The sequence below is a fragment of the Oncorhynchus clarkii genome, unplaced genomic scaffold, assembly GCF_045791955.1.
Source record: "Oncorhynchus clarkii lewisi isolate Uvic-CL-2024 unplaced genomic scaffold, UVic_Ocla_1.0 unplaced_contig_9158_pilon_pilon, whole genome shotgun sequence".
Classification (NCBI taxonomy): Eukaryota; Metazoa; Chordata; class Actinopteri; order Salmoniformes; family Salmonidae; genus Oncorhynchus; species Oncorhynchus clarkii.
The window spans coordinates 22159-50063 of record NW_027258079.1 but is presented as its reverse complement, the minus strand read 5'-3'; the positions used below and the strand labels follow the sequence as shown (position 1 = coordinate 50063).

The 27905-nt window shown below is 38.9% G+C and overlaps 1 protein-coding gene and 1 non-coding gene across 3 annotated transcripts; both read left to right on the top strand.

Moving 5' to 3' along the window:
* On the top strand, window positions 1–27369 carry LOC139395234 (uncharacterized). 2 transcript variants are annotated; one of them, XM_071142882.1, is made up of 13 exons: window positions 69–268; window positions 389–450; window positions 1025–1173; window positions 1981–2109; window positions 2227–2338; window positions 2403–2469; window positions 2571–2617; window positions 7148–7329; window positions 7458–7571; window positions 9861–10147; window positions 10253–10351; window positions 26168–26246; window positions 27109–27369. In XM_071142882.1, exons 2-13 carry the CDS (start codon window positions 402–404, stop codon window positions 27118–27120), a joined length of 1326 nt encoding a protein of 441 aa, XP_070998983.1. In that variant the 5' UTR covers window positions 69–268; window positions 389–401; the 3' UTR covers window positions 27121–27369. The 2 variants fall into 2 exon arrangements, with proteins under 2 accessions (XP_070998984.1, XP_070998983.1); XM_071142883.1 differs by having other exon boundaries at window positions 1–450.
* On the top strand, window positions 8002–8073 carry trnaa-ugc (transfer RNA alanine (anticodon UGC)). Its single transcript has one exon. It is a non-coding gene; the product is annotated as a tRNA-Ala (tRNA).
* Window positions 27370–27905: the final 536 nt, after the last annotated feature.

Here is a 27905-nt window from a genome sequence, read left to right as displayed (position 1 = left end):
ATCATTTCCTCATCTCTTCTCCTTACATCACCTAATTTCACTCCTCCTCCTCCTCCTCAACAGTGACTAATTCAAGCCAGAAGCAGTAGCCAGCTCAGGTACTCTCAACATTCTCTGATTCTGAGCTATCCTACCAAGACCAAGCTACTACTACTACTGCCACTGTGTTTCTAGCCAGCTCAGGTACTCTCAACATTCTCTGATTCTGAGCTATCCTACCAAGACCAAGCTACTACTACTACTGTCACTGTGTTTCTAGCCAGCTCAGGTACTGTCAGCATTCTCTGATTCTGAGCTATCCTACCAATTTTTTATTTTACCTTTATTTTCTCATGTAGAGTTAAGTTGTTATGTAATGTAATGTAATGTATCATTGTTTCCTCTGTAGGTCGGTTGGCAGAATGTCTCTGCTGCTTTGTTGTATAGTGATGGCTCTGCACCTCTCAACAGGTGAATATGAAACTTGAAATTAAACAGTGTGTGTGTGTAAATAGTTTAATTCAATGATAAAAAACACCCTCTGTGTTCTGTCATTTTTCTATTTGATTTAACCTTCATTTAACTCGGCAGGTGAGTTAAGAACAAATTGTTATTTATTTAAACAGGTAACTATTTATCCACATTATAGCAGGAGGTGTAAAGCCAAAACAGACACGTTTTTCCAGCATCAGACTACGATTGATAATGTCAAAAGCTGCACTGAAGTCTAACAAAACAACTCCAACAATCTTTTAATCATCAATTTCACTCGGCCAATCATCAACCATCTGTGTAAACGCTGTGCATGTTGAATGTCCTTCCCTATAAGAGTGCTGAAAGTCTGTTGTCAATTTGTTTACAGTAAAATAGCATTATATCTAGTCAAACCCAACTCTAGATGCTATACAGTATTTGAGGTGCTACTTGATCTAGCTTAGTTTGCTTTTTTGGGATTATTCCATGAATTGCTTCATATGTACCAGGTAAAATAAGTCAAGCACAGCTCTTGAACAGTACATACTGTCGGTGTGTGTTGTTGTTCCAGGGTTGGATGCTGCCCCGGGGGTAGTGAACACTACAGAGGAGGAGGTGGAAGGCGTGGACTCCCAGTCACCATGCCCAGCCGGGTGGCATCAGAATGAGCATCGCTGCTTCTCCTTCTACCCCGTCTGGGCCACCTGGGCCACTGCAGAGGTAACGCTTGTAATTGGGAGAGACTGAGAAACTAAAGGTCACCTTGTTCTGTTGCTGTAATAGAGTTGGTTAGGAATTGATTTAGGGCAAATCTATGTTAAAAGAATGACGCTAAAATCAGATTTTTCACATAAAATGTTATACTTTCAAATGTAGTTAAATTAAAAACTATTACAGGGACTACCGGGTGGTGCAGTGGTTAAGGGCGCTGTACTGCAGCGCCAGCTGTGCCATCAGAGACTCTGGGTTCAGGCTCTTTTGCATCCGGCCGCGACCGGGAGGTTCGTGGGGCGACGCACAATTGGCCTAGCGTCTTCCGGGTTAGGGAGGTCTTGGCCGGTAGGGATCTCATTGAGCACCAGTGACTCCTCTCATTGCGCACCAGCGACTCCTGTGGCGGGCCAGGCGCAGTGCACGCTAACCAAGTCTGTTAAAGAAGCAGTGCGGCTTGGTTGGGTTGTGTTTCAGAGGAAGAATGGCTTTCGACCTTCGTCTCTCCCGAGCCCGTTCGGGAGTTGTAGCGATGAGACAAGATAGTAGTTACTAACAATTGGATACCATGAAATTGGGGGTAAAAAAAATAAAAACGATTACTACTCCTACTAGTACTACTTCTGTCACTAATACTACCACTTCTTCTGCTGTCACTACAACTGCTATTACTATTTCACAACCATTGATATTTCAATACATTTAATTTAATTCAGGAAATGTCCATTTCTAGCCTGCATTGATCTTCGCTCCCTGAGGTACTGCCAGGGCTTTAGCTCAGTGGGCTAACACAGTGTTCTCTGACTGTCTCTCTAGTTGTACTGCTCCCAGCACAGAGGGAACCTGGTGTCGGTTCACAGCCCGGGTCAACAGGTGTTTGTCCAGGATCTGGTCAGGAGACACACAGACCAGCCGGTCTGGGTGGGAGGCTACGATGCAGCTCAGGTACATGGGGTCAATGATTAGTCAGTCAGTCAGTCAGTCTGTCAAATGTCTTTGTACTTTCAGTTTAAAAACAATGAAGTGGTTTCAATCCATCAATCAATGTGTTTCTGTGATAAGGAGGGGATGTGGCTGTGGAGTGACGGCTCAGCTGTTGACAGTTTCTACTGGGAGGAGGATGAGCCCAGTAACTCTGGACAGGGGGAGAACTGTATGGAGCTACACACTGGAGGTACACACACACACACACTCTGAGCACATTGAAATAACTGAAGTGAGATTTGTCTTGACAACAGGTGGGCAGGGCTGGAATGACGTGTCCTGTGCAGAGCTGAGGTTCTATGTGTGTTCTACGGAGACAAGGTAGCAGGTCTAACACTGTCTTGTATCTGGACATGTTTTATACAGGCACCATATTAAAACTCAATTACATTCATGTCTTTTTTTATTTCATTTTCTTTTAGATCTGGTTTAGCAGTAATTCCAAGTCAGAAGAAATCACACGAGAGAGGTAGGAATGTCTTGGCCCATTGCCTCGGATAGATAATAAGTTAATTTTGTTACAGGTGCAGCTCCTTGTTGAATGGCACTCTGACATTTAGAAGATGACAGCTGTCTGATGATTAATGGCACTACGCCCTTTCAAGCTTTAAAACGTGTTGACCGATCTGGAATTGATTTTAAACTAGTAAGCTTTTTTGTCCTCCTAGAAAACCTCTTCCTCTTTAACGGGATTTCTTCAACATTCTAAATATCCCTTGATTTAAATCTCCCATTTTAAATCTGACTTCCAACAGTCTATTCACTCTAAACAATGTGATTTTGACCACTTTCCCTGTAGCGTCGACAAAAACATAGCGCATGTTATTAGTCTATTTCTCTGCTATTCAAATCTAAAATTAGAACAGAAAAACCTTCTACCAATTAAACTATACAGCTGTTTTGGTAACTGCATCAACTCATTTAATGTAGCTAACTTCATACTGTTGAATTAACTACCATAGAACTAGTTTAATGTAGCTAACTTCCTACTGTTGAATTAACTACCATAGAACTAGTTTAATGTAGCTAACTTCCTACTGTTGAATTACTACCATATAACTAGTTTAATGTAGCTAACTTCCTACTGTTGAAATAACTACCATAGAACTAGTTTAATGTAGCTAACTTCCTAATGTTGAATTAACTACCACAGAACTAGTTTAATGTAGCTAACTTCCTACTGTTGAATTAACTACCATAGAACTAGTTTAATGTAGCGAACTTCCTACTGTTGAATTAACTACCATAGAACTAGTTTAATGTAGCTAACTTCCTACTGTTGAATTAACTACCATAGAACTAGTTTAATGTAGCTAACTTCCCACTGTTGAATTAACTACCATAGAACTAGTTTAATGTAGCTAACTTCCTACTGTTGAATTAACTACCATAGAACTAGTTTAATGTAGCTAACTTCCTACTGTTGAATTAACTACCATAGAACTAGTTTAATGTAGCTAACTTCCTACTGTTGAATTAACTACCATAGAACTAGTTTAATGTAGCTAACTTCCTACTGTTGAATTAACTACCATAGAACTAGTTTAATGTAGCTAACTTCCTACTGTTGAATTAACTACCATAGAACTAGTTTAATGTAGCTAACTTCCTACTGTTGAATTAACTACCATAGAACTAGTTTAATGTTGCTAACTTCCTACTGTTGAATTAACTACCATAGAACTAGTTAATGTAGCTAACTTCCTACTGTTGAATTAACTACCATAGAACTAGTTAATGTAGCTAACTTCCTACTGTTGAATTAACTACCATATAACTAGTTTAATGTAGCTAACTTCCTACTGTTGAATTAACTACCATAGAACTAGTTTAATGTAGCTAACTTCCTACTGTTGAATTAACTACCATAGAACTAGTTTAATGTAGCTAACTTCCTACTGGTGAATTAACTACCATAGAACTAGTTTAATGTAGCGAACTTCCTGCTGTTGAATTAACTACCATAGAACTAGTTTAATGTAGCTAACTTCCCACTGTTGAATTAACTACCACAGAACTTTTAGAATGTTCTCATTAAGACTGATTATGCGTTATGCTAATTATATCACCTCTAACCCACTTTCCTGTGGTAGCAATTCTACAGGAAGAGAGAGACTGCAGATTCTTTCAAACAACATTTTTATAAGATTTGCATTAAATGAAGCAATCAACCATCTCCAAGAAGGGTTCAGAGTTGAAAGATTAACGAACATAGTCGGGTCTCTGCTTTTATAGAAGAATACATCCTTCTTGTATAGATGGCAGTCAGCAGACAGAGTGTATAAGGTCATTAGTCGTCTGTGCAGATTTAAGATCGCACGAGGTTGATAGTCTGAGGACTCAACCGTCTAACTGCATTTACAACAACAACAAACAACAAAACCTTTTGGCATGACAAATCCAAGCCGGACATAGTTCTGGATTGATGCCATTGCATGCCTCATCCATGGCCTGAAGGAGGGCGGTATACTCAAGGGGACGGCCATCATACATCTTCCACCTCTATTGTAATCCTTAAATGTATTTTAATTGTGCTTATGTATTATAGTGTGTGTGGCTCAGTTAGTATGAGCATGGCACCAGCAACACCAGAGCTGTGGGTTTGATTCTTAGGTATTATAGTGTGTGTGGCTCAGTTAGTATGAGCATGGCACCAGCAACACCAGAGCTGTGGGTTTGATTCTTAGGTATTATAGTGTGTGTGGCTCAGTTAGTATGAGCATGGCACCAGCAACACCAGAGCTGTGGGTTTGATTCTTATGTATTATAGTGTGTGTGGCTCAGTTAGTATGAGCATGGCACCAGCAACACCAGAGCTGTGGGTTTGATTCTTATGTATTATAGTGTGTGTGGCTCAGTTAGTATGAGCATGGCACCAGCAACACCAGAGCTGTGGGTTTGATTCTTAGGTATTATAGTGTGTGTGGCTCAGTTAGTATGAGCATGGCACCAGCAACACCAGAGCTGTGGGTTTGATTCTTATGTATTATAGTGTGTGTGGCTCAGTTAGTATGAGCATGGCACCAGCAACACCAGAGCTGTGGGTTTGATTCTTATGTATTATAGTGTGTGTGGCTCAGTTAGTATGAGCATGGCACCAGCAACACCAGAGCTGTGGGTTTGATTCTTAGGTATTATAGTGTGTGTGGCTCAGTTAGTATGAGCATGGCACCAGCAACACCAGAGCTGTGGGTTTGATTCTTATGTATTATAGTGTGTGTGGCTCAGTTAGTATGAGCATGGCACCAGCAACACCAGAGCTGTGGGTTTGATTCTTAGGTATTATAGTGTGTGTGGCTCAGTTAGTATGAGCATGGCACCAGCAACACCAGAGCTGTGGGTTTGATTCTTATGTATTATAGTGTGTGTGGCTCAGTTAGTATGAGCATGGCACCAGCAACACCAGAGCTGTGGGTTTGATTCTTAGGTATTATAGTGTGTGTGGCTCAGTTAGTATGAGCATGGCACCAGCAACACCAGAGCTGTGGGTTTGATTCTTAGGTATTATAGTGTGTGTGGCTCAGTTAGTATGAGCATGGCACCAGCAACACCAGAGCTGTGGGTTTGATTCTTATGTATTATAGTGTGTGTGGCTCAGTTAGTATGAGCATGGCACCAGCAACACCAGAGCTGTGGGTTTGATTCTTAGGTATTATAGTGTGTGTGGCTCAGTTAGTATGAGCATGGCACCAGCAACACCAGAGCTGTGGGTTTGATTCTTATGTATTATAGTGTGTGTGGCTCAGTTAGTATGAGCATGGCACCAGCAACACCAGAGCTGTGGGTTTGATTCTTAGGTATTATAGTGTGTGTGGCTCAGTTAGTATGAGCATGGCACCAGCAACACCAGAGCTGTGGGTTTGATTCTTAGGTATTATAGTGTGTGTGGCTCAGTTAGTATGAGCATGGCACCAGCAACACCAGAGCTGTGGGTTTGATTCTTAGGTATTATAGTGTGTGTGGCTCAGTTAGTATGAGCATGGCACCAGCAACACCAGAGCTGTGGGTTTGATTCTTAGGTATTATAGTGTGTGTGGCTCAGTTCGTATGAGCATGGCACCAGCAACACCAGAGCTGTGGGTTTGATTCTTATGTATTATAGTGTGTGTGGCTCAGTTTGTATGAGCATGGCACCAGCAACACCAGAGCTGTGGGTTTGATTCTTAGGTATTATAGTGTGTGTGGCTCAGTTAGTATGAGCATGGCACCAGCAACACCAGAGCTGTGGGTTTGATTCCCACTGAGGTTACATACCAACACTTTGGAGAAAAACACCTGCCACACAAATGGCATGTATTAGAGTGATAGTAAAATATATTTTAACAAATGAGAAGAGAATCATACCTAAAGTAAAGAGTGAGTTGCATTGTGAAAAGCATTTACATTTATGTGAACATGTATTGCAATGTGAAACATGTATTTCTAGATGAAACACCGATTTAAGTTTGGTGAATAAGTGACTGTTTGATTTTGTGTCTTGTAATAATTAAAAAAAAATGGTAATAATTTTAAAAAATGGTAATAATTTTTTTTAAATGTGCTCAGAGTTTTGAAACTACTGTCTTTTTGATGTTTAGAGTTTTGGACTAATCATTAAAAATAAAATGTCCCACATAGTTGTGAACACTGTCCCTCCCTCTCTCCCCCTCCCTCCCTCCCTCCCTCCCTCCCTCCCTCCCTCCCTCCCTCCCTCCCTCCCTCCCTCCCTCCCTCTCTCTCTCCCCCTCCCTCCCTCCCTCCCTCCCTCCCTCCCTCCCTCCCTCCCTCCCTCCCTCCCTCCCTTCCTTTCCCTCCCTCCCTCCCTCACTCCCTCCCTCCCTCCCTTCCCTCCCTGCCTCCCTCCCTCCCTCCCTCCCTTCCTTCCTTCCCTCCCTCCCTCCCTCCCTCCCTCCCTCCCTCCCTCCCTCCCTCCCTCCCTTCCTCCCTCCCTCCCTCCCTCCCTTCCCTCCCTCCCTCTCTCCCTCCCTCCCTCCCTTCCCTCCCTCCCCCCCGCCCCCAGAGCTGGTTAAAGAGGTGAGTATTTATGACGTCCTGTGGGAGACCAGTGAGAGAGTAGCAGATGAGATCCTCTACTCATCCTTCCTCAGAGGGATGTATTCCAGACGTCTGCCTGCCCGCTGCTATGCTGACTTCTGCCACCAGGAGGTGCTATACCTGGACAGAGTCATCCCCATGCTGCGGGTGAAAAGAAAACACATGAAATTAAACCATAAAGATTTACTTACTATGACTGTGATACGTGGTTGTCGTTCCTAGTTATCTTAAGATAAGTTGCTCTGTACAACAGTGTAAATGTGTGTATGAGCCAGGTGCTGATCAGAACAGTCCAGGGTCCTCCAGACATCATGCTGTTTCTCCAGAGAACACATCAACGCTACCAGGAGTCTCTGAAGGAGGCCCAGAACCAAACTCCACCACACCTGGTAAGAAGCTCTTATAACAATCACCTTTTAAATGTATACTTTAATATACAATTTATTAGGAAAAACAACTAGAACGTAGTAGGTGATTTATCAATTCAGTAAACCTTCCATAAACGTGTTCAATGACCCCTATTTGACCTTTTTTTGTTTTGGTTAAATTCAAGTTCGATTTCGGTTACCCAGGTTACCCAGGTAACCCAAGTTTTAGTGTATTTAGACACCCCCCCAAAACAGAAATCTCTTCTTTATTTTCTGACTTCCTTTAGTTCGTTCACTTCATAGTATTTTAGTATTACAATAATATTCCCTTTAGCTCAGAGTGACTTAGTAAGTACATGTAATTTTTCAGACTTCTTTTCATACTATTTCCCTGGGGGAATCGAACCCACAAGCCTGGCGGGTTTTTAGATAAATCATATATATTTTCACCGTGTAGCTCAGTTGGTAGAGCATGGCGCTTGCAATGCCAGGGTTGTGGGTTCGATTCCCACAGGGGGGACCAGTCTGAAAGCGTATGCGATTAAGTCACTCTAGATCAGAGCGCCTGAAAAGATATATAACGATCTTCTTCTATTTGATTGATAAAAATGTGTTGGTAGGACAAGACTCTGTCTGTTTCTGCTGTTGGGAAGAGAATAGTTGTGGATAAAAATCTGTCGGAAGGACAATTATGTCAGTGTTTACTACAAATGCGATGTGACTAAAAAGGGTTTTTAGTTGCCTAAAAGGCGCCAACCTTTTTCGTCATTTTGACAATTTGTCTAATTCGTTATTCGAATGACAATTTTTTTTGACTTAATTATATTTTAGGAAAAATTACTAAATGACTCTTCTTGGTTTAGCGCCAAGATGGCGCCGACGGAGAAGGGGGACATCTTACAAGCTGCAACCCAACTTTACCCTGCCTTAATGAACACACTGTATCAACCTCAAATAGATTATCCATCCTTATGCCTAGTCACTTTACCCTGCCTTAGTGAACATACTGTATCAACCTCAAATACATGATTATTATCTATCCTTATGCCTAGTCACTTTACCCTGCCTTAGTGAACATACTGTATCAACCTCAAATACATTATCCATCCTTATGCCTAGTCACTTTACCCTGCCTTAGTGAACATACTGTATCAACCTCAAATACATGATTATTATCTATCATTATGCCTAGTCACTTTACCCTGCCTTAGTGAACATACTGTATCAACCTCAAATACATTATCCATCCTTATGCCTAGTCACTTTACCCTGCCTTAGTGAACATACTGTATCAACCTCAAATACATGATTATTATCTATCCTTATGCCTAGTCACTTTACCCTGCCTTAATGAACATACTGTATCAACCTCAAATACATTATTATTATCTATCCTTATGCCTAGTCACTTTACCCTGCCTTAATGAACATACTGTATCAACCTCAAATGCCTGGTACCTCTGAACATTGATCTGGTACTGTTACTCCCTGTATATAGCTCCACATTGAACTGGTACTGGTACTACCTGTATATTAGCTCCACATTGATCTGGTACTGGTACTCCCTGTATATAGCTCCACATTGATCTGGTACTGGTACTCCCTGTATATAGATCCAGATTGATCTGGTACTGTCACTCCCGGTATATAGATCTACATTGATCTGGTACTGATACTCCCTGTATATAGCTCCACATTGATCTGGTACTGGTACTCCCTGTATATAGCTCCACATTGATCTGGTACTCCCTGTACATAGCTCCACATTGATCTGGTACTGTTACTCCCTGTATATAGCTCCACATTGATCTGGTACTGTCACTCCCGGTATATAGATCTACATTGATCTGGTACTGATACTCCCTGTATATAGCTCCACATTGATTTGGTACTGGTACTCCCTGTATATAGCTCCACATTGATCTGGTACTCCCTGTATATTAGCTCCACATTGATATGTTACTGGTACTTTCTGTATATAGCTCCACAGTGATCTGGTACTGGTACTTTCTGTATATAGCTCCACATTGATCTGGTACTGCTACTTCCTGTATATAGCTCCACATTGATCTGGTACTCCCTGTACCTAGCTCCACATTGATCTGGTACTGGTACTTCCTGTATATAGCTCCACATTGATCTGGTACTGGTACTCCCTGTATATTAGCTCCACGTTGATCTGGTACTGTTACTACCTACCTGTATATTAGCTCCACATTGATCTGGTACTGGTACTCCATGTATATAGCTTCACCTTGGTCTCCCTGTCTCTCTTCCTCCTCCTCTTCATCCTCCTCCTCATGCCTACAGAACCTGTCCTCAATCCAGCCCTCTGCAGCTGTGCGTCAGTACCTCCAGAGCTTCCATGACATTGTGAATGAGGAGCCCATCTACTGGCTGGTGTCTCTGCTGCCCAGAGCCCTGCTCAGACCTTACCTGGCACAGAACCTGCCCCTGGGAGAGAGGACCAGACCAGGCCCCAGCCCCTGCCTCTACCCCTGGCTAAGCCTCTTCCCCTGCCCCTGCTACCAGTGGGGGGGTGAGGACATGAAGCCAGACCAGAGGAACCAGAAGGACAAGTCAGGGACATATTACAGGTATCTTGAGGTTTATAGTGTCTCAACTCCACATTGTTGTGTTTAATCTTGTCAAGTGTGGTGATATTGTGGAGTGACTCTTTTCTATCCTGTCTCTCTCTCCAGGCATCTACTGGAGAAGTACCAGGATGTGATAGACGTCTACAAGGCTGTCAACATCTTCAGAGTCCAGATGATCAACGAGAAGGCTCTCTTCACCTCCAGGTGCAGTTAGCCTAATTTACGAATGCTGTTAGCCAGGTCCTGCTATCTAAATCTACAGTTAGCCTGGTCCTGCTATCTAATTCTACAGTTAGCCTGGTCCTGCTATCTAATTCTACAGTTAGCCTGGTCCTGCTATCTAATTCTACAGTTAGCCTGGTCCTGCTATCTAATTCTACAGTTAGCCTGGTCCTGCTATCTAAATCTACAGTTAGCCTGGTCCTGCTATCTAATTCTACAGTTAGCCTGGTCCTGCTATCTAATTCTACAGTTAGCCTGGTCCTGCTATCTAATTCTACAGTTAGCCTGGTCCTGCTATCTAATTCTACAGTTAGCCTGGTCCTGCTATCTAAATCTACAGTTAGCCTGGTCCTGCTATATAATTCTACAGTTAGCCTGGTCCTGCTATCTAATTCCACAGTTAGCCTGGTCCTGCTATCTAATTCTACAGTTAGCCTGGTCCTGCTCTCTAATTCTACAGTTAGCCTGGTCCTGCTATCTAATTATACAGTTAGCCTGGTCCTGCTATCTAATTCCACAGTTAGCCTGGTCCTGCTATCTAATTATACAGTTAGCCTGGTCCTGCTCTCTACTTCTACAGTTAACCTGGTCCTGCTAACTAAGTGTACAGTTAGCCTGGTCCTGCTAACTAAGTCTACAGTTAGCCTGGTCATGCTAAACAAGTCTTGCCAGGTCTCCCTCGCAAAACAGGCTCTCAACCCTACGTATCTCCATAGCCTGGTGTCATGACGTTGCCCTCTTTGGGTACAGCAAGCCCCATCCCCCTTTCCCTGTCTTCTACACACAGGCTGCTGTGGTCAGAGAGAGGTCGTAAATTCTTGGAGGAGATTATTTCCTCATGGCCACAGTATAGAGACAGAGTCACTTTTCATAGAGAACAAAGGAATTTCTTCAACCTCACAGAAGTTGAGGTCCCAACAACATTTATGTTCTGAAGAAGGTATAAAAGATCGGTGAAGAATCCAGCTACGAACTGGTCCGTTTGGTACAATTTGGTGAAACTCATGGGAGCCAATACGACCACATTACCATAATGCTGTTTATATAATAGCCTCAGATATGAGGTTTACATCTAATTGGTGTATAAGATGAATGAATGAGGATGATACTGTTTGAAATTAGTGTAATGTGATTTTGGACAGTTTAATGAAGGAAACTCCAATTCTCTTTTGAGTTGAACTAAATCAAAGGACCGTCCATGAGCTCAGTCGGGTCGGGCATCCTGGGACAGGCCCTTTTCTGCAACTCCCGAATAAAACCCCCACTTTGAGAATTTCTCAACAGACCATGTTTCTCTCAATCACGACAGGACAAAGGTTGCAGACCAGCTTACCTCGATAACGAGAGGGCCAAGGTTTGAGTAGATGGCTGAATCTTTTAACCATACCACGTGGTTAAACTCTTAGACTATCGATACTGACAGAATAAGAACAAGTCTTTGATATGAATTACTAGTCTGCAGCTAGGAATTCGGTATCACTGAACGCGATGAACGACAACCGCCGAAACATCTATTCTATAACCACATGAATGAATGTCACTCTGAACTATCCATTCTAACTACGAGACAGAGAGCGAGAGAGGACAGACACTCTACAACAGAAACAAACTTTTCAACAGAGACCCCGACGACACACTGAGCGTAAATATATAAATTATTATAATTATCAACTGTGTGTTGTCTTATCTCAGTCGACCACCACTTCCCTTTTGTGCACCAAGCCGCGATGCCGGTTTATCCCACTAGGGAAACTCCGTTATAATTTCCTTGTAACTATCTACTGTTTGTTTATGCTTCCTAGTTAATTACAGTTAGATGATTAATCAGTTTAATCGCGTAATAATAATTACAGAGAGTCATTTGATAAAGATGAATCTTCAGTGTAATGATAGTAAAGACACAACACTGGGTACCAGTCTATTTTGTGGTAACATTCTACTCCTTGTCAACATAACTTGGCATATGACATGGAGTACAAGAACTGGAATCCCAACTAGCAAATTTGATTTGCTGAACGTTGTAGGAACATACATGTTTGGTTTACCATTGGTTCTGGGGAGGAAGCCATGACTTTACTGACTGGTAAAACGGAGCGTTTTTTTTACTTTCTAAAAATGGAAATTAAAACTTAGCCTGTTCTGGGAACGTTAAGTTTTAGGTTGCAGGGGGGTTTCTGAGAACGTTTTACTATGGTTCCAGGGAGGTTCTGAGAACGTCTAACTATGGTTCCAGGGAGGTTCTGAGAACGTCTTACTATGGTTCCAGGGAGGTTCTGAGGTTCTGAGAATGTCTAACTATGGTTCCATGGAGGTTCTGAGGTTCTGAGAACGTCTAACTATGGTTCCAGGGAGGTTCTGAGGTTCTGAGAACGTCTAACTATGGTTCCAGGGAGGGTCTGAGAACGTCTAACTATGGTTCCAGGGAGGTTCTGAGAACGTCTTACTATGGTTCCAGGGAGGTTCTGAGAACATATAACTATGGTTCCAGGGAGGTTCTGAGAACATCTTACTATGGTTCCAGGGAGGTTCTGAGAACGTCTTACTATGGTTTCAGGGAGGTTCTGAGAACGTCTAACTATGGTTCCAGGGAGGTTCTGAGAACGCCTTACTATAGTTTCAGGGAGGTTCTGAGAACATCTTACTATGGTTCCAGGGAGGTTCTTAGAACGTCTTGCTATGGTTCCAGGGAGGTTCTGAGGTTCTGAGAACGTCTAACTATGGTCCCAGGGAGGTTCTGAGGTTCTGAGAATGTCTAACTATGGTTCCAGGGAGGTTCTGAGAACGTCTTACTATGGTTCCAGGGAGGTTCTGAGGTTCTGAGAACGTCTAACTATGGTTCCAGGGAGGTTCTGAGGTTCTGAGAACGTCTATCTATGGTTCCAGGGAGGGTCTGAGAACGTCTAACTATGGTTCCAGGGAGGTTCTGAGAACTTCTTACTATGGTTCCAGGGAGGTTCTGAGAACATCTAACTATGGTTCCAGGGAGGTTCTGAGAACATCTTACTATGGTTCCAGGGAGGTTCTGAGAACGTCTTACTATGGTTTCAGGGAGGTTCTGAGAACGTCTAACTATGGTTCCAGGGAGGTTCTGAGAACGCCTTACTATGGTTTCAGGGAGGTTCTGAGAACATCTTACTATGGTTCCAGGGAGGTTCTGAGAACGTCTAACTATGGTTCCAGGGAGGTTCTGAGAACGTTTAACTATGGTTTCAGGGAGGTTCTGAGAACGTCTAACTATGGTTTCAGGGAGGTTCTGAGAACGTCTTACTATGGTTCCAGGGAGGTTCTGAGAACATCTAACTATGGTTCCAGGGCGGTTCTGAGGTTCTGAGAACGTCTTACTATGGTTCCAGGGAGGTTCTGAGAACGTCTTACTATGGTTTCAGGGAGGTTCTGAGAACGTCTAACTATGGTTCCAGGGAGGTTCTGAGAACGCCTTACTATAGTTTCAGGGAGGTTCTGAGAACATCTTACTATGGTTCCAGGGAGGTTCTTAGAACGTCTTGCTATGGTTCCAGGGAGGTTCTGAGGTTCTGAGAACGTCTAACTATGGTCCCAGGGATGTTCTGAGGTTCTGAGAATGTCTAACTATGGTTCCAGGGAGGTTCTGAGAACGTCTTACTATGGTTCCAGGGAGGTTCTGAGGTTCTGAGAACGTCTAACTATGGTTCCAGGGAGGTTCTGAGGTTCTGAGAACGTCTATCTATGGTTCCAGGGAGGGTCTGAGAACGTCTAACTATGGTTCCAGGGAGGTTCTGAGAACTTCTTACTATGGTTCCAGGGAGGTTCTGAGAACATCTAACTATGGTTCCAGGGAGGTTCTGAGAACATCTTACTATGGTTCCAGGGAGGTTCTGAGAACGTCTTACTATGGTTTCAGGGAGGTTCTGAGAACGTCTAACTATGGTTCCAGGGAGGTTCTGAGAACGCCTTACTATGGTTTCAGGGAGGTTCTGAGAACATCTTACTATGGTTCCAGGGAGGTTCTGAGAACGTCTAACTATGGTTCCAGGGAGGTTCTGAGAACGTTTAACTATGGTTTCAGGGAGGTTCTGAGAACGTCTAACTATGGTTTCAGGGAGGTTCTGAGAACGTCTTACTATGGTTCCAGGGAGGTTCTGAGAACATCTAACTATGGTTCCAGGGCGGTTCTGAGGTTCTGAGAACGTCTTACTATGGTTCCAGGAAGGTTCTGAGAACGTCTTACTATGGTTCCAGGGAGGTTCTTAGAACGTCTAACTATGGTTCCAGGGAGGTTCTGAGGTTCTGAGAGCGTCTTACTATGGTTCCAGGGAGGTTCTTAGAACGTCTTGCTATGGTTCCAGGGAGGTTTCTGAGGTTCTGAGAACGTCTTACTATGGTTCCCTGAACATTTTCCTGTGAGGTTTTGTTAACACTCAGATAACAGGAATTATAGGTTATTTAGAGTTTTGTTTTTACTTCCTGAAAAAGTTCAATTAATATTTCAATAATAGTTTTAATAACAGTGTTAACACATTCTGGATTAACTTTTTGAAAGTCCAAGCACAAATATGACCAGGGGAGCAACTTTATGTGCTAGAATGGTCTGAATTTCAGGCTCACTACAGTATAACACATGTATCATCGCATCTTTATGGGATGTTAACACAAAACATGTCTGGATTTCAGGCTCTCAGTGAAACACTACAGTAGAACACATGTATCACATTAACCAGGTGATGTCTGTATTAATGTTAAACGTCTCTGTGATGTTCCTCTCTGTATTAATGTTAAACGTCTCTGTGATGTTCATCTCTGTATTAATATCTCTGTGATGTTCATCTCTGTATTAATGTCTCTGTGATGTTCATCTCTGTATTAATGTCTCTGTGATGTTCATCTCTGTATTAATGTTTAATGTCTCTGTGATGTTCATCTCTGTATTAATGTCTCTGTAATGTTCATCTCTGTATTAATGTTTAATATCTCTGTGATGTTCATCTCTGTATTAATGTCTCTGTGATGTTCATCTCTGTATTAATGTCTCTATGATGTTCATCTCTGTATTACTAGTTGACAGAGTAATATAACTGAGGTCATATATAATGTTGTCTCTGTGATGTTCATCTCTGTATTAATGTCTCTGTGATGTTCATCTCTGTATTAATGTCTCTGTGATGTTCATCTCTGTGTTAATGTCTCTGTGATGTTCATCTCTGTGTTAATGTCCATGTGATGTTCATCTCTGTGTTAATGTCTCTGTGATGTTCATCTCTGTGTTAATGTCTCTGTGATGTTCATCTCTGTGTTAATGTCTCTGTGATGTTCATCTCTGTGTTAATGTCTCTGTGATGTTCATCTCTGTGTTAATGTCTCTGTGATGTTCATCTCTGTATTAATGTCTCTATGATGTTCATCTCTGTGTTAATGTCTCTGTGATGTTCATCTCTGTATTAATGTCTCTGTGATGTTCATCTCTGTGTTAATGTTTAATATCTCTGTGATGTTCATCTCTGTATTAATGTCTCTGTGATGTTAATCTCTGTGTTAATGTTTAATATCTCTGATGTTCATCTCTGTGTTAATATCTCTGTGATGTTCATCTCTGTATTAATGTCTCTGTGATGTTCATCTCTGTATTAATGTCTCTGTGATGTTCATCTCTGTGTTAATGTCTCTGTGATGTTCATCTCTGTATTAATGTCTCTGTGATGTTCATCTCTGTGTTAATGTTTAATGTCTCTGATGTTCATCTCTGTATTAATGTTTAATGTCTCTGTGATGTTCATCTCTGTATTAATGTTTAATGTCTCTGTGATGTTCATCTCTGTGTTAATGTTTAATGTCTCTGTGATGTTCATCTCTGTGTTAATGTTTAATGTCTCTATGATGTTCATCTCTGTATTAATGTCTCTGTGATGTTCATCTCTGTGTTAATGTTTAATATCTCTGTGATGTTCATCTCTGTGTTAATGTCTCTGTGATGTTCATCTCTGTATTACTAGTTGACAGAGTAATATAATTGAGGTCATATATAATGTTGTCTCTGTGATGTTCATCTCTGTATTAATGTCTCTGTGATGTTCATCTCTGTATTAATGTCTCTGTGATGTTCATCTCTGTGTTAATGTCTCTGTGATGTTCATCTCTGTATTAATGTTTAATGTCTCTGTGATGTTCATCTCTGTGTTAATGTTTAATGTCTCTGTGATGTTAATCTCTGTGTTAATGTTTAATGTCTCTGTGATGTTCATCTCTGTATTAATGTTTAATGTCTCTGTGATGTTCAGCTCTGTATTAATGTTTAATATCTCTGTGATGTTCATCTCTGTGTTAATGTCTCTGTGATGTTCATCTCTGTATTAATGTTTAATGTCTCTGTGATGTTCATCTCTGTGTTACTAGTTGACAGAGTAATATAACTGAAGTCATATATAATGTTGTCTCTGTGATGTTCATCTCTGTATTAATGTCTCTGTGATGTTCATCTCTGTATTAATGTCTCTGTGATGTTCATCTCTGTATTAATGTCTCTGTGATGTTCATCTCTGTATTAATGTTTAATGTCTCTGTGATGTTAATTTCTGTGTTAATGTTTAATGTCTCTGTGATGTTAATCTCTGTGTTAATGTTTAATATCTCTGTGATGTTCATCTCTGTATTAATGTCTCTGTGATGTTCATCTCTGTATTAATGTTTAATGTCTCTGTGATGTTCATCTCTGTGTTAATGTCTCTGTGATGTTCATCTCTGTATTAATGTCTCTGTGATGTTCATCTCTGTATTAATGTTTAATGTCTCTGTGATGTTAATCTCTGTGTTAATGTTTAATGTCTCTGTGATGTTAATCTCTGTGTTAATGTTTAATATCTCTGTGATGTTCATCTCTGTATTAATGTCTCTGTGATGTTCATCTCGGTATTAATGTTTAATGTCTCTGTGATGTTCATCTCTGTGTTAATGTCTCTGTGATGTTCATCTCTGTGTTAATGTTTAATGTCTCTGTGATGTTAATCTCTGTGTTAATGTTTAATGTCTCTGTGATGTTAATCTCTGTGTTAATGTTTAATATCTCTGTGATGTTCATCTCTGTATTAATGTCTCTGTGATGTTCATCTCTGTGTTAATGTTTAATATCTCTGTGATGTTCATCTCTGTATTAATGTCTCTGTGATGTCCATCTCTGTGTTAATGTTTAATGTCTCTGTGATGTTCATCTCTGTATTAATGTCTCTGTGATGTTCCTCTCTGTATTAATGTCTCTGTGATGTTCATCTCTGTGTTAATGTTTAATGTCTCTGTGATGTTCATCTCTGTATTAATGTCTCTGTGATGTTCCTCTCTGTATTAATGTCTCTGTGATGTTCATCTCTGTGTTAATGTCTCTGTGATGTTCATCTCTGTATTAATGTCTCTGTGATGTTCATCTCTGTGTTAATGTCTCTGTGATGTTCATCTCTGTGTTAATGTCTCTGTGATGTTAATCTCTGTATTAATGTTTAATGTCTCTGTGATGTTCATCTCTGTGTTAATGTCTCTGTGATGTTCATCTCTGTATTAATGTCTCTGTGATGTTCATCTCTGTATTAATGTCTCTGTGATGTTCATCTCTGTATTAATGTCTCTGTGATGTTCATCTCTGTATTAATGTCTCTGTGATGTTCATCTCTGTATTAATGTCTCTGTGATGTTCATCTCTGTATTAATGTCTCTGTGATGTTCATCTCTGTATTAATGTCTCTGTGATGTTCATCTCTGTGTTAATGTTTAATGTCTCTGTGATGTTCATCTCTGTATTAATGTCTCTGTGATGTTCATCTCTGTGTTAATGTTTAATGTCTCTATGATGTTCATCTCTGTATTAATGTCTCTGTGATGTTCATCTCTGTATTAATGTTTAATGTCTCTGTGATGTTCATCTCTGTGTTAATGTGTCTGTGATGTTCATCTCTGTATTAATGTTTAATGTCTCTGTGATGTTCATCTCTGTGTTCATGTTTAATGTCTCTGTGATGTTCATCTCTGTGTTAATGTCTCTGTGATGTTCATCTCTGTGTTAATGTTTAATGTCTCTGTGATGTTCATCTCTGTATTAATGTGTAATGTCTCTGTGATGTTCATCTCTGTGTTAATGTTTAATGTCTCTGTGATGTTCATCTCTGTATTAATGTTTAATGTCTCTCTGATGTTCATCTCTGTATTAATGTCTCTGTGATGTTCATCTCTGTATTAATGTCTCTGTGATGTTCATCTCTGTGTTAATGTCTCTGTGATGTTCATCTCTGTGTTAATGTCTCTGTGATGTTCATCTCTGTATTACTAGTTGACAGAGTAATATAACTGAGGTCATATATAATGTTGTCTCTGTGATGTTCATCTCTGTATTAATGTCTCTGTGATGTTCATCTCTGTATTTATGTCTCTGTGATGTTCATCTCTGTGTTCATGTCTCTGTGATGTTCATCTCTGTATTAATATCTCTGTGATGTTCATCTCTGTATTAATGTCTCTGTGATGTTCATCTCTGTATTAATGTCTCTGTGATGTTCATCTCTGTGTTAATGTTTAATGTCTCTGTGATGTTAATCTCTGTGTTAATGTTTAATATCTCTGTGATGTTCATCTCTGTATTAATGTCTCTGTGATGTTCATCTCTGTGTTAATGTTTAATATCTCTGTGATGTTCATCTCTGTATTAATGTCTCTGTGATGTTCATATCTGTGTTAATGTTTAATGTCTCTGTGATGTTCATCTCTGTGTTAATGTTTAATATCTCTGTGATGTTCATCTCTGTATTAATATCTCTGATGTTCATCTCTGTGTTAATGTTTAATGTCTCTGTGATGTTCATCTCTGTATTAATGTCTCTTTGATGTTCATCTCTGTGTTAATGTTTAATGTCTCTGTGATGTTCATCTCTGTGTTAATGTCTCTGTGATGTTCATCTCTGTATTAATGTCTCTGTGATGTTCATCTCTGTGTTAATGTTTAATATCACTGATGTTCATCTCTGTGTTAATATCTATGATGTTCATCTCTGTATTAATGTCTCTGTGATGTTCATCTCTGTATTAATGTCTCTGTGATGTTCATCTCTGTGTTAATGTCTCTGTGATGTTCATCTCTGTATTAATGTCTCTGTGATGTTCATCTCTGTATTAATGTCTCTCTGATGTTCATCTCTGTGTTAATGTTTAATGTCTCTGTGATGTTCATCTCTGTATTAATGTCTCTTTGATGTTCATCTCTGTGTTAATGTTTAATGTCTCTGTGATGTTCATCTCTGTGTTAATGTCTCTGTGATGTTCATCTCTGTATTAATGTCTCTGTGATGTTCATCTCTGTGTTAATGTTTAATATCACTGATGTTCATCTCTGTGTTAATATCTATGATGTTCATCTCTGTATTAATGTCTCTGTGATGTTCATCTCTGTATTAATGTCTCTGTGATGTTCATCTCTGTGTTAATGTCTCTGTGATGTTCATCTCTGTATTAATGTCTCTGTGATGTTCATCTCTGTATTAATGTCTCTGTGATGTTCATCTCTGTGTTAATGTTTAATGTCTCTGTGATGTTCATCTCTGTATTAATGTCTCTGTGATGTTCATCTCTGTATTAATGTCTCTGTGATGTTCATCTCTGTATTAATGTCTCTGTGATGTTCATCTCTGTGTTAATGTCTCTGTGATGTTCATCTCTGTATTAATGTCTCTGTGATGTTCATCTCTGTATTAATTTCTCTGTGATGTTCATCTCTGTGTTAATGTTTAATGTCTCTGTGATGTTCATCTCTGTATTAATGTCTCTGTGATGTTCATCTCTGTATTAATGTCTCTGTGATGTTCATCTCTGTGTTAATGTCTATGTGATGTTCTTCTCTGTGTTAATGTCTCTGTGATGTTCATCTCTGTATTAATATCTCTGTGATGTTCATCTCTGTATTAATATCTCTGTGATGTTCATCTCTGTATTAATGTCTCTGTGATGTTCATCTCTGTATTAATGTCTCTGTGATGTTCATCTCTGTATTAATGTCTCTCTGATGTTCATCTCTGTATTACTAGTTGACAGAGTAATATAACTGAGGTCATATATAATGTTGTCTCTGTGATGTTCATCTCTGTATTAATGTCTCTGTGATGTTCATCTCTGTATTAATGTCTCTGTGATGTTCATCTCTGTATTAATGTCTCTGTGATGTTCATCTCTGTATTAATGTCTCTGTGATGTTCATCTCTGTATTAATATCTCTGTGATGTTCATCTCTGTATTAATGTCTCTGTGATGTTCATCTCTGTATTCATGTCTCTGTGATGTTCATCTCTGTGTTAATGTCTCTGTGATGTTAATCTCTGTGTTGATGTTTAATATCTCTGTGATGTTCATCTCTGTATTAATGTCTCTGTGATGTTCATCTCTGTGTTAATGTTTAATATCTCTGTGATCTTCATCTCTGTATTAATGTCTCTGTGATGTTCATCTCTGTGTTAATGTTTAATGTCTCTGTGATGTTCATCTCTGTGTTAATGTTTAATATCTCTGTGATGTTCATCTCTGTATTAATATCTCTGATGTTCATCTCTGTGTTAATGTTTAATGTCTCTGTGATGTTCATCTCTGTATTAATGTCTCTGTGATGTTCATCTCTGTGTTAATGTTTAACGTCTCTGTGATGTTCATCTCTGTATTAATGTCTCTGTGATGTTCATCTCTGTATTAATGTCTCTGTGATGTTCATCTCTGTATTAATGTCTCTGTGATGTTCATCTCTGTGTTAATATCTCTGTGATGTTCATCTCTGTATTAATGTCTCTGTGATGTACATCTCTGTATTAATGTCTCTGTGATGTTCATCTCTGTATTAATGTCTCTGTGATGTTCATCTCTGTATTAATGTCTCTGTGATGTTCAACTCTGTGTTAATATCTCTGTGATGTTCATCTCTGTATTAATGTCTCTGTGATGTTCATATCTGTGTTAATGTTTAATGTCTCTGTGATGTTCATCTCTGTGTTAATGTTTAATGTCTCTGTGATGTTCATCTCTGTATTAATGTCTCTGTGATGTTCATCTCTGTATTAATGTCTCTGTGATGTTCATCTCTGTATTAATGTCTCTGTGATGTTCATCTCTGTATTAATATCTCTGATGTTCATCTCTGTGTTAATGTTTAATGTCTCTGTGATGTTCATCTCTGTATTAATGTCTCTTTGATGTTCATCTCTGTGTTAATGTTTAATGTCTCTGTGATGTTCATCTCTGTGTTAATGTTTCTGTGATGTTCATCTCTGTATTAATGTCTCTGTGATGTTCATCTCTGTGTTAATGTTTAATATCTCTGATGTTCATCTCTGTGTTAATATCTATGATGTTCATCTCTGTATTAATGTCTCTGTGATGTTCATCTCTGTATTAATGTCTCTGTGAAGTTCATCTCTGTGTTAATGTCTCTGTGATGTTCATCTCTGTATTAATGTCTCTGTGATGTTCATCTCTGTATTAATGTCTCTGTGATGTTCATCTCTGTGTTAATGTTTAATGTCTCTGTGATGTTCATCTCTGTATTAATGTCTCTGTGATGTTCATCTCTGTATTAATGTCTCTGTGATGTTCATCTCTGTGTTAATGTCTCTGTGATGTTCATCTCTGTGTTAATGTCTCTGTGATGTTCATCTCTGTATTAATATCTCTGTGATGTTCATCTCTGTATTAATGTCTCTGTGATGTTCATCTCTGTATTAATGTCTCTGTGATGTTCATCTCTGTATTAATGTCTCTGTGATGTTCATCTCTGTATTAATGTCTCTCTGATGTTCATCTCTGTATTACTAGTTGACAGAGTAATATAACTGAGGTCATATATAATGTTGTCTCTGTGATGTTCATCTCTGTATTAATGTCTCTGTGATGTTCATCTCTGTATTAATGTCTCTGTGATGTTCATCTCTGTATTAATGTCTCTGTGATGTTCATCTCTGTATTAATGTCTCTGTGATGTTCATCTCTGTATTAATATCTCTGTGATGTTCATCTCTGTATTAATGTCTCTGTGATTTTCATCTCTGTATTAATGTCTCTGTGATGTTCATCTCTGTGTTAATGTCTCTGTGATGTTCATCTCTGTGTTAATGTTTAATGTCTCTGTGATGTTCATCTCTGTATTAATGTCTCTGTGATGTTCATCTCTGTATTAATGTCTCTGTGATGTTCATCTCTGTATTAATGTCTCTGTGCTGTTCATCTCTGTGTTAATGTTTAATGTCTCTGTGATGTTAATCTCTGTGTTAATGTTTAATATCTCTGTGATGTTCATCTCTGTATTAATGTCTCTGTGATGTTCATCTCTGTGTTAATGTTTAATATCTCTGTGATCTTCATCTCTGTATTAATGTCTCTGTGATGTTCATCTCTGTGTTAATGTTTAATGTCTCTGTGATGTTCATCTCTGTGTTAATGTTTAATATCTCTGTGATGTTCATCTCTGTATTAATATCTCTGATGTTCATCTCTGTGTTAATGTTTAATGTCTCTGTGATGTTCATCTCTGTATTAATGTCTCTGTGATGTTCATCTCTGTGTTAATGTTTAATGTCTCTGTGATGTTCATCTCTGTATTAATGTCTCTGTGATGTTCATCTCTGTATTAATGTCTCTGTGATGTTCATCTCTGTATTAATGTCTCTGTGATGTTCATCTCTGTGTTAATATCTCTGTGATGTTCATCTCTGTATTAATGTCTCTGTGATGTACATCTCTGTATTAATGTCTCTGTGATGTTCATCTCTGTATTAATGTCTCTGTGATGTTCATCTCTGTATTAATGTCTCTGTGATGTTCAACTCTGTGTTAATATCTCTGTGATGTTCATCTCTGTATTAATGTCTCTGTGATGTTCATCTCTGTATTAATGTTTAATGTCTCTGTGATGTTCATCTCTGTATTAATGTTTAATGTCTCTGTGATGTTCATCTCTGTGTTAATATCTCTGTGATGTTCATCTCTGTATTACTAGTTGACAGAGTAATATAACTGAGGTCATATATAATGTTGTCTCTGTGATGTTCATCTCTGTGTTAATGTCTCTGTGATGTTCATCTCTGTGTTAATGTCTCTGTGATGTTCATCTCTGTGTTAATGTCTCTATGATGTTCATCTCTGTATTAATATCTCTGTGATGTTCATCTCTGTATTAATGTCTCTGTGATGTTCATCTCTGTGTTAATGTCTCTGTGATGTTCATCTCTGTATTAATGTCTCTGTGATGTTCATCTCTGTATTAATGTCTCTGTGATGTTCATCTCTGTATTAATGTCTCTGTGATGTTCATCTCTGTATTAATGTCTCTATGATGTTCATCTCTGTGTTAATGTCTCTGTGATGTTCATCTCTGTGTTAATGTCTCTGTGATGTTCATCTCTGTATTAATGTCTCTGTGATGTTCATCTCTGTATTAATGTCTCTGTGATGTTCATCTCTGTATTAATGTCTCTATGATGTTCATCTCTGTGTTAATGTCTCTATGATGTTCATCTCTGTGTTAATGTCTCTGTGATGTTCATCTCTGTGTTAATGTCTCTGTGATGTTCATCTCTGTATTAATGTCTCTGTGATGTTCATCTCTGTGTTAATGTTTAATGTCTCTGTGATGTTCATCTCTGTATTAATGTCTCTGTGATGTTCATCTCTGTATTAATGTCTCTGTGATGTTCATCTCTGTGTTAATATCTCTGTGATGTTCATCTCTGTGTTAATGTCTCTGTGATGTTCATCTCTGTATTAATGTCTCTGTGATGTTCATCTCTGTGTTAATGTTTAATGTCTCTGTGATGTTCATCTCTGTATTAATGTCTCTGTGATGTTCATCTCTGTATTAATGTCTCTGTGATGTTCATCTCTGTATTAAGGTCTCTGTGATGTTCATCTCTGTGTTAATGTCTCTGTGATGTTCATCTCTGTATTAATGTCTCTCTGATGTTCATCTCTGTATTACTAGTTGACAGAGTAATATAACTGAGGTCATATATAATGTTGTCTCTGTGATGTTCATCTCTGTATTAATGTCTCTGTGATGTTCATCTCTGTATTAATGTCTCTATGATGTTCATCTCTGTGTTAATGTCTCTGTGATGTTCATCTCTGTGTTAATGTCTCTGTGATGTTCATCTCTGTATTAATGTCTCTGTGATGTTCATCTCTGTATTAATGTCTCTGTGATGTTCATCTCTGTATTAATGTCTCTATGATGTTCATCTCTGTATTAATGTCTCTATGATGTTCATCTCTGTGTTAATGTCTCTATGATGTTCATCTCTGTGTTAATGTCTCTGTGATGTTCATCTCTGTGTTAATGTCTCTGTGATGTTCATCTCTGTATTAATGTCTCTGTGATGTTCATCTCTGTGTTAATGTTTAATGTCTCTGTGATGTTCATCTCTGTATTAATGTATCTGTGATGTTCATCTCTGTATTAATGTCTCTGTGATGTTCATCTCTGTGTTAATATCTCTGTGATGTTCATCTCTGTGTTACTAGTTGACAGAGTAATATAACTGAGGTAATATATAATGTTGTCTCTGTGATGTTCATCTCTGTATTAATGTCTCTGTGATGTTCATCTCTGTATTAATGTCTCTGTGATGTTCATCTCTGTATTAAGGTCTCTGTGATGTTCATCTCTGTGTTAATGTCTCTGTGATGTTCATCTCTGTATTAATGTCTCTCTGATGTTCATCTCTGTATTACTAGTTGACAGAGTAATATAACTGAGGTCATATATAATGTTGTCTCTGTGATGTTCATCTCTGTATTAATGTCTCTGTGATGTTCATCTCTGTATTAATATCTCTGTGATGTTCATCTCTGTGTTAATGTTTCATGTCTCTGTGATGTTCATCTCTGTATTAATGTCTCTGTGATGTTCATCTCTGTATTAATGTCTCTGTGATGTTCATCTCTGTATTAATGTCTCTGTGATGTTCATCTCTGTATTAATGTCTCTGTGATGTTCATCTCTGTGTTACTAGTTGACAGAGTAATATAACTGAGGTAATATATAATGTTGTCTCTGTGATTTTCATCTCTGTATTAATATCTCTGTGATGTTCATCTCTGTATTAATATCTCTGTGATGTTCATCTCTGTATTAATGTCTCTGTGATGTTCATCTCTGTATTAATGTCTCTGTGATGTTCATCTCTGTATTAATGTTTAATGTCTCTGTGATGTTCATCTCTGTATTAATGTCTCTGTGATGGTCATCTCTGTATTAATGTCTCTGTGATGTTCATCTCTGTGTTAATGTCTCTGTGATGTTCATCTCTGTGTTAATGTCTCTGTGATGTTAATCTCTGTATTAATGTTTAATGTCTCTGTGATGTTCATCTCTGTGTTAATGTCTCTGTGATGTTCATCTCTGTATTAATGTCTCTGTGATGTTCATCTCTGTATTAATGTCTCTGTGATGTTCATCTCTGTATTAATGTCTCTGTGATGTTCATCTCTGTATTAATGTCTCTGTGATGTTCATCTCTGTATTACTAGTTGACAGAGTAATATAACTGAGGTAATATATAATGTTGTCTCTGTGATGTTCATCTCTGTATTAATGTCTCTGTGATGTTCATCTCTGTGTTAATGTTTAATGTCTCTGTGATGTTCATCTCTGTATTAATGTCTCTCTGATGTTCATCTCTGTGTTACTAGTTGACAGTGTAATATAACTGAGGTAATATATAATGTTGTCTCCGGCTGGAGTGTCCTTATACTTTAATTATCAAATCAATAAATCAATGAATATCTGATGTAATCTAATCCGTCTGTGTTATATTATCCTAGCTGGTTTCCCACTGGTGACGAGGAGGAAGAGGAGGACCAACCCAACCTGTTTTCTGTGGAGTCTGGTCCTGACGTTAGGGTGAGTGACATATTTATTTATGACATGTTTATCTTGTTTTGACATCAGTCTGGGAATGTGAACATTTTTTATATTTTATTTCACCTTTATTTAACCAGGTAGGCCAGTTGAGAACACCTTTATTTAACCAGGTAGGCTAGTTGAGAACACCTTTATTTAACCAGGTAGGCTAGTTGAGAACACGTTCTCATTTACAACTGCGATTTGGCCAAGATAAAGCAAATCAGTTCGACACAAACAACAACACAGAGTTACACATGGAATAAACAAACAAACAGGCAATAATACAGTAGAAAAAGTCTATATACAGTGTATGCAAATGAGGTAAGATAAGGGAGGTAAGGCAATAAATAGGCCATGGTGGCAAAGTAATTACAATATAGCATTTAATCACTGGGGTGCTAGATGTGCAAAAGACGAACGTGCAAGTAGAGATACTGGGGTGCAAAGGATCAAGATAAATAAATAAATAAATACAGTATGGGGATGAGGTAGTTGGATGGGCTATTTACAGATGGGGTATGTACAGGTGCAGTGATCTGTGATGATTGATAATGTGACTGTTTCTCTTTTCAACATTTACATGTATTTTCTAACACATGTATTTTCTAACACACTACCCCCCCCCCCCCCCCCCCAAAACAGTTGTTCTTTGCAAACACCCAATTTAGGCCAGCCCACTCTGCTTAAAGATGGACCGGCCTATCTGGCCCCAAAATGTCCTATGGCCAGTCAGTTTCTGTTTCATAGTGACTCTATTGGGACATTTATGTCAGGAGAGTCTTTCAGATAAGATGTGTTATCTGTCATTGGTCTTGTTTGTCCTGTCCCTTTAATCTGGTTGTTTCTGTCGCCCCTCTAGGTGAAGCTGTAGCAGTGCTGCTGTAGAAACAGGGAGCTGAGTGTGTAAGGCTGTGTGTGTTGGCTTTCACACTGGGCAGGACTGTTCCACTTGTCTGACATATTCCAATATTCCACTTTTATGTTAGTAACTTCCCCCAAATAACTACTGTTTAAACTGTATTAATGCAATAACACAATGAATGTACACATTTAATTATTGTCAACAAAGGAGCTACAATAAAATAAATAACATTTAGGTAATAAAATCAAAGAATGAAAATGTGTGAACTGTTAAACTGCAATGTCAATAATACACAGCCAATCACATTGCTGTGCTCTACCACAATCAGAAGAATTGCTCTGACTAGCCAATAAACATATGGTATTGCTTCCAAGAATGGACCAATCAGAAAAAGTTAAGGTTGCCCCACTAGCAGTGGGTAAATATTTGAAAGCTCCATTGTATAAACAATTGTATTTATCCTGTGTGGAAATTTTACATTCATGTTGGATCCACTGATTTCAAACAATTAGAGAATAGTTGTCTTTTAATTCTGTCTTTAATTATGTCCTGGATTTACAATCAAAACAACTTGGCTAACATTATGGTTGAGATGTAAACCTGTTCTTAAATGAATAGATGAAACCCATTCTCTTTGGGACATACCAAACATAACTCCTGTTACTTTAAAACTTTCACCTTTCTGGGTGTAACATTGTGAAGTTCCTATCCTGACGAGTGGATTGACAAAAATATAAGGTTTTATATCAGAATTTATGGTCTGGATGACGATGACAGATTTACATGTTGAGGAG

Excerpts from the sequence above, each read along its gene's own strand:
- LOC139395234 (XM_071142883.1), top strand. The coding sequence starts at position 366 with ATGTATCATTGTTTCCTCTGTAGGTCGGTTGGCAGAATGTCTCTGCTG. Across the intron at positions 2,339-2,402 it reads TATGGAGCTACACACTGGAG|GTGGGCAGGGCTGGAATGAC; the intron begins GTACACACACAC and ends TCTTGACAACAG. Across the intron at positions 2,470-2,570 it reads GTGTGTTCTACGGAGACAAG|ATCTGGTTTAGCAGTAATTC; the intron begins GTAGCAGGTCTA and ends ATTTTCTTTTAG.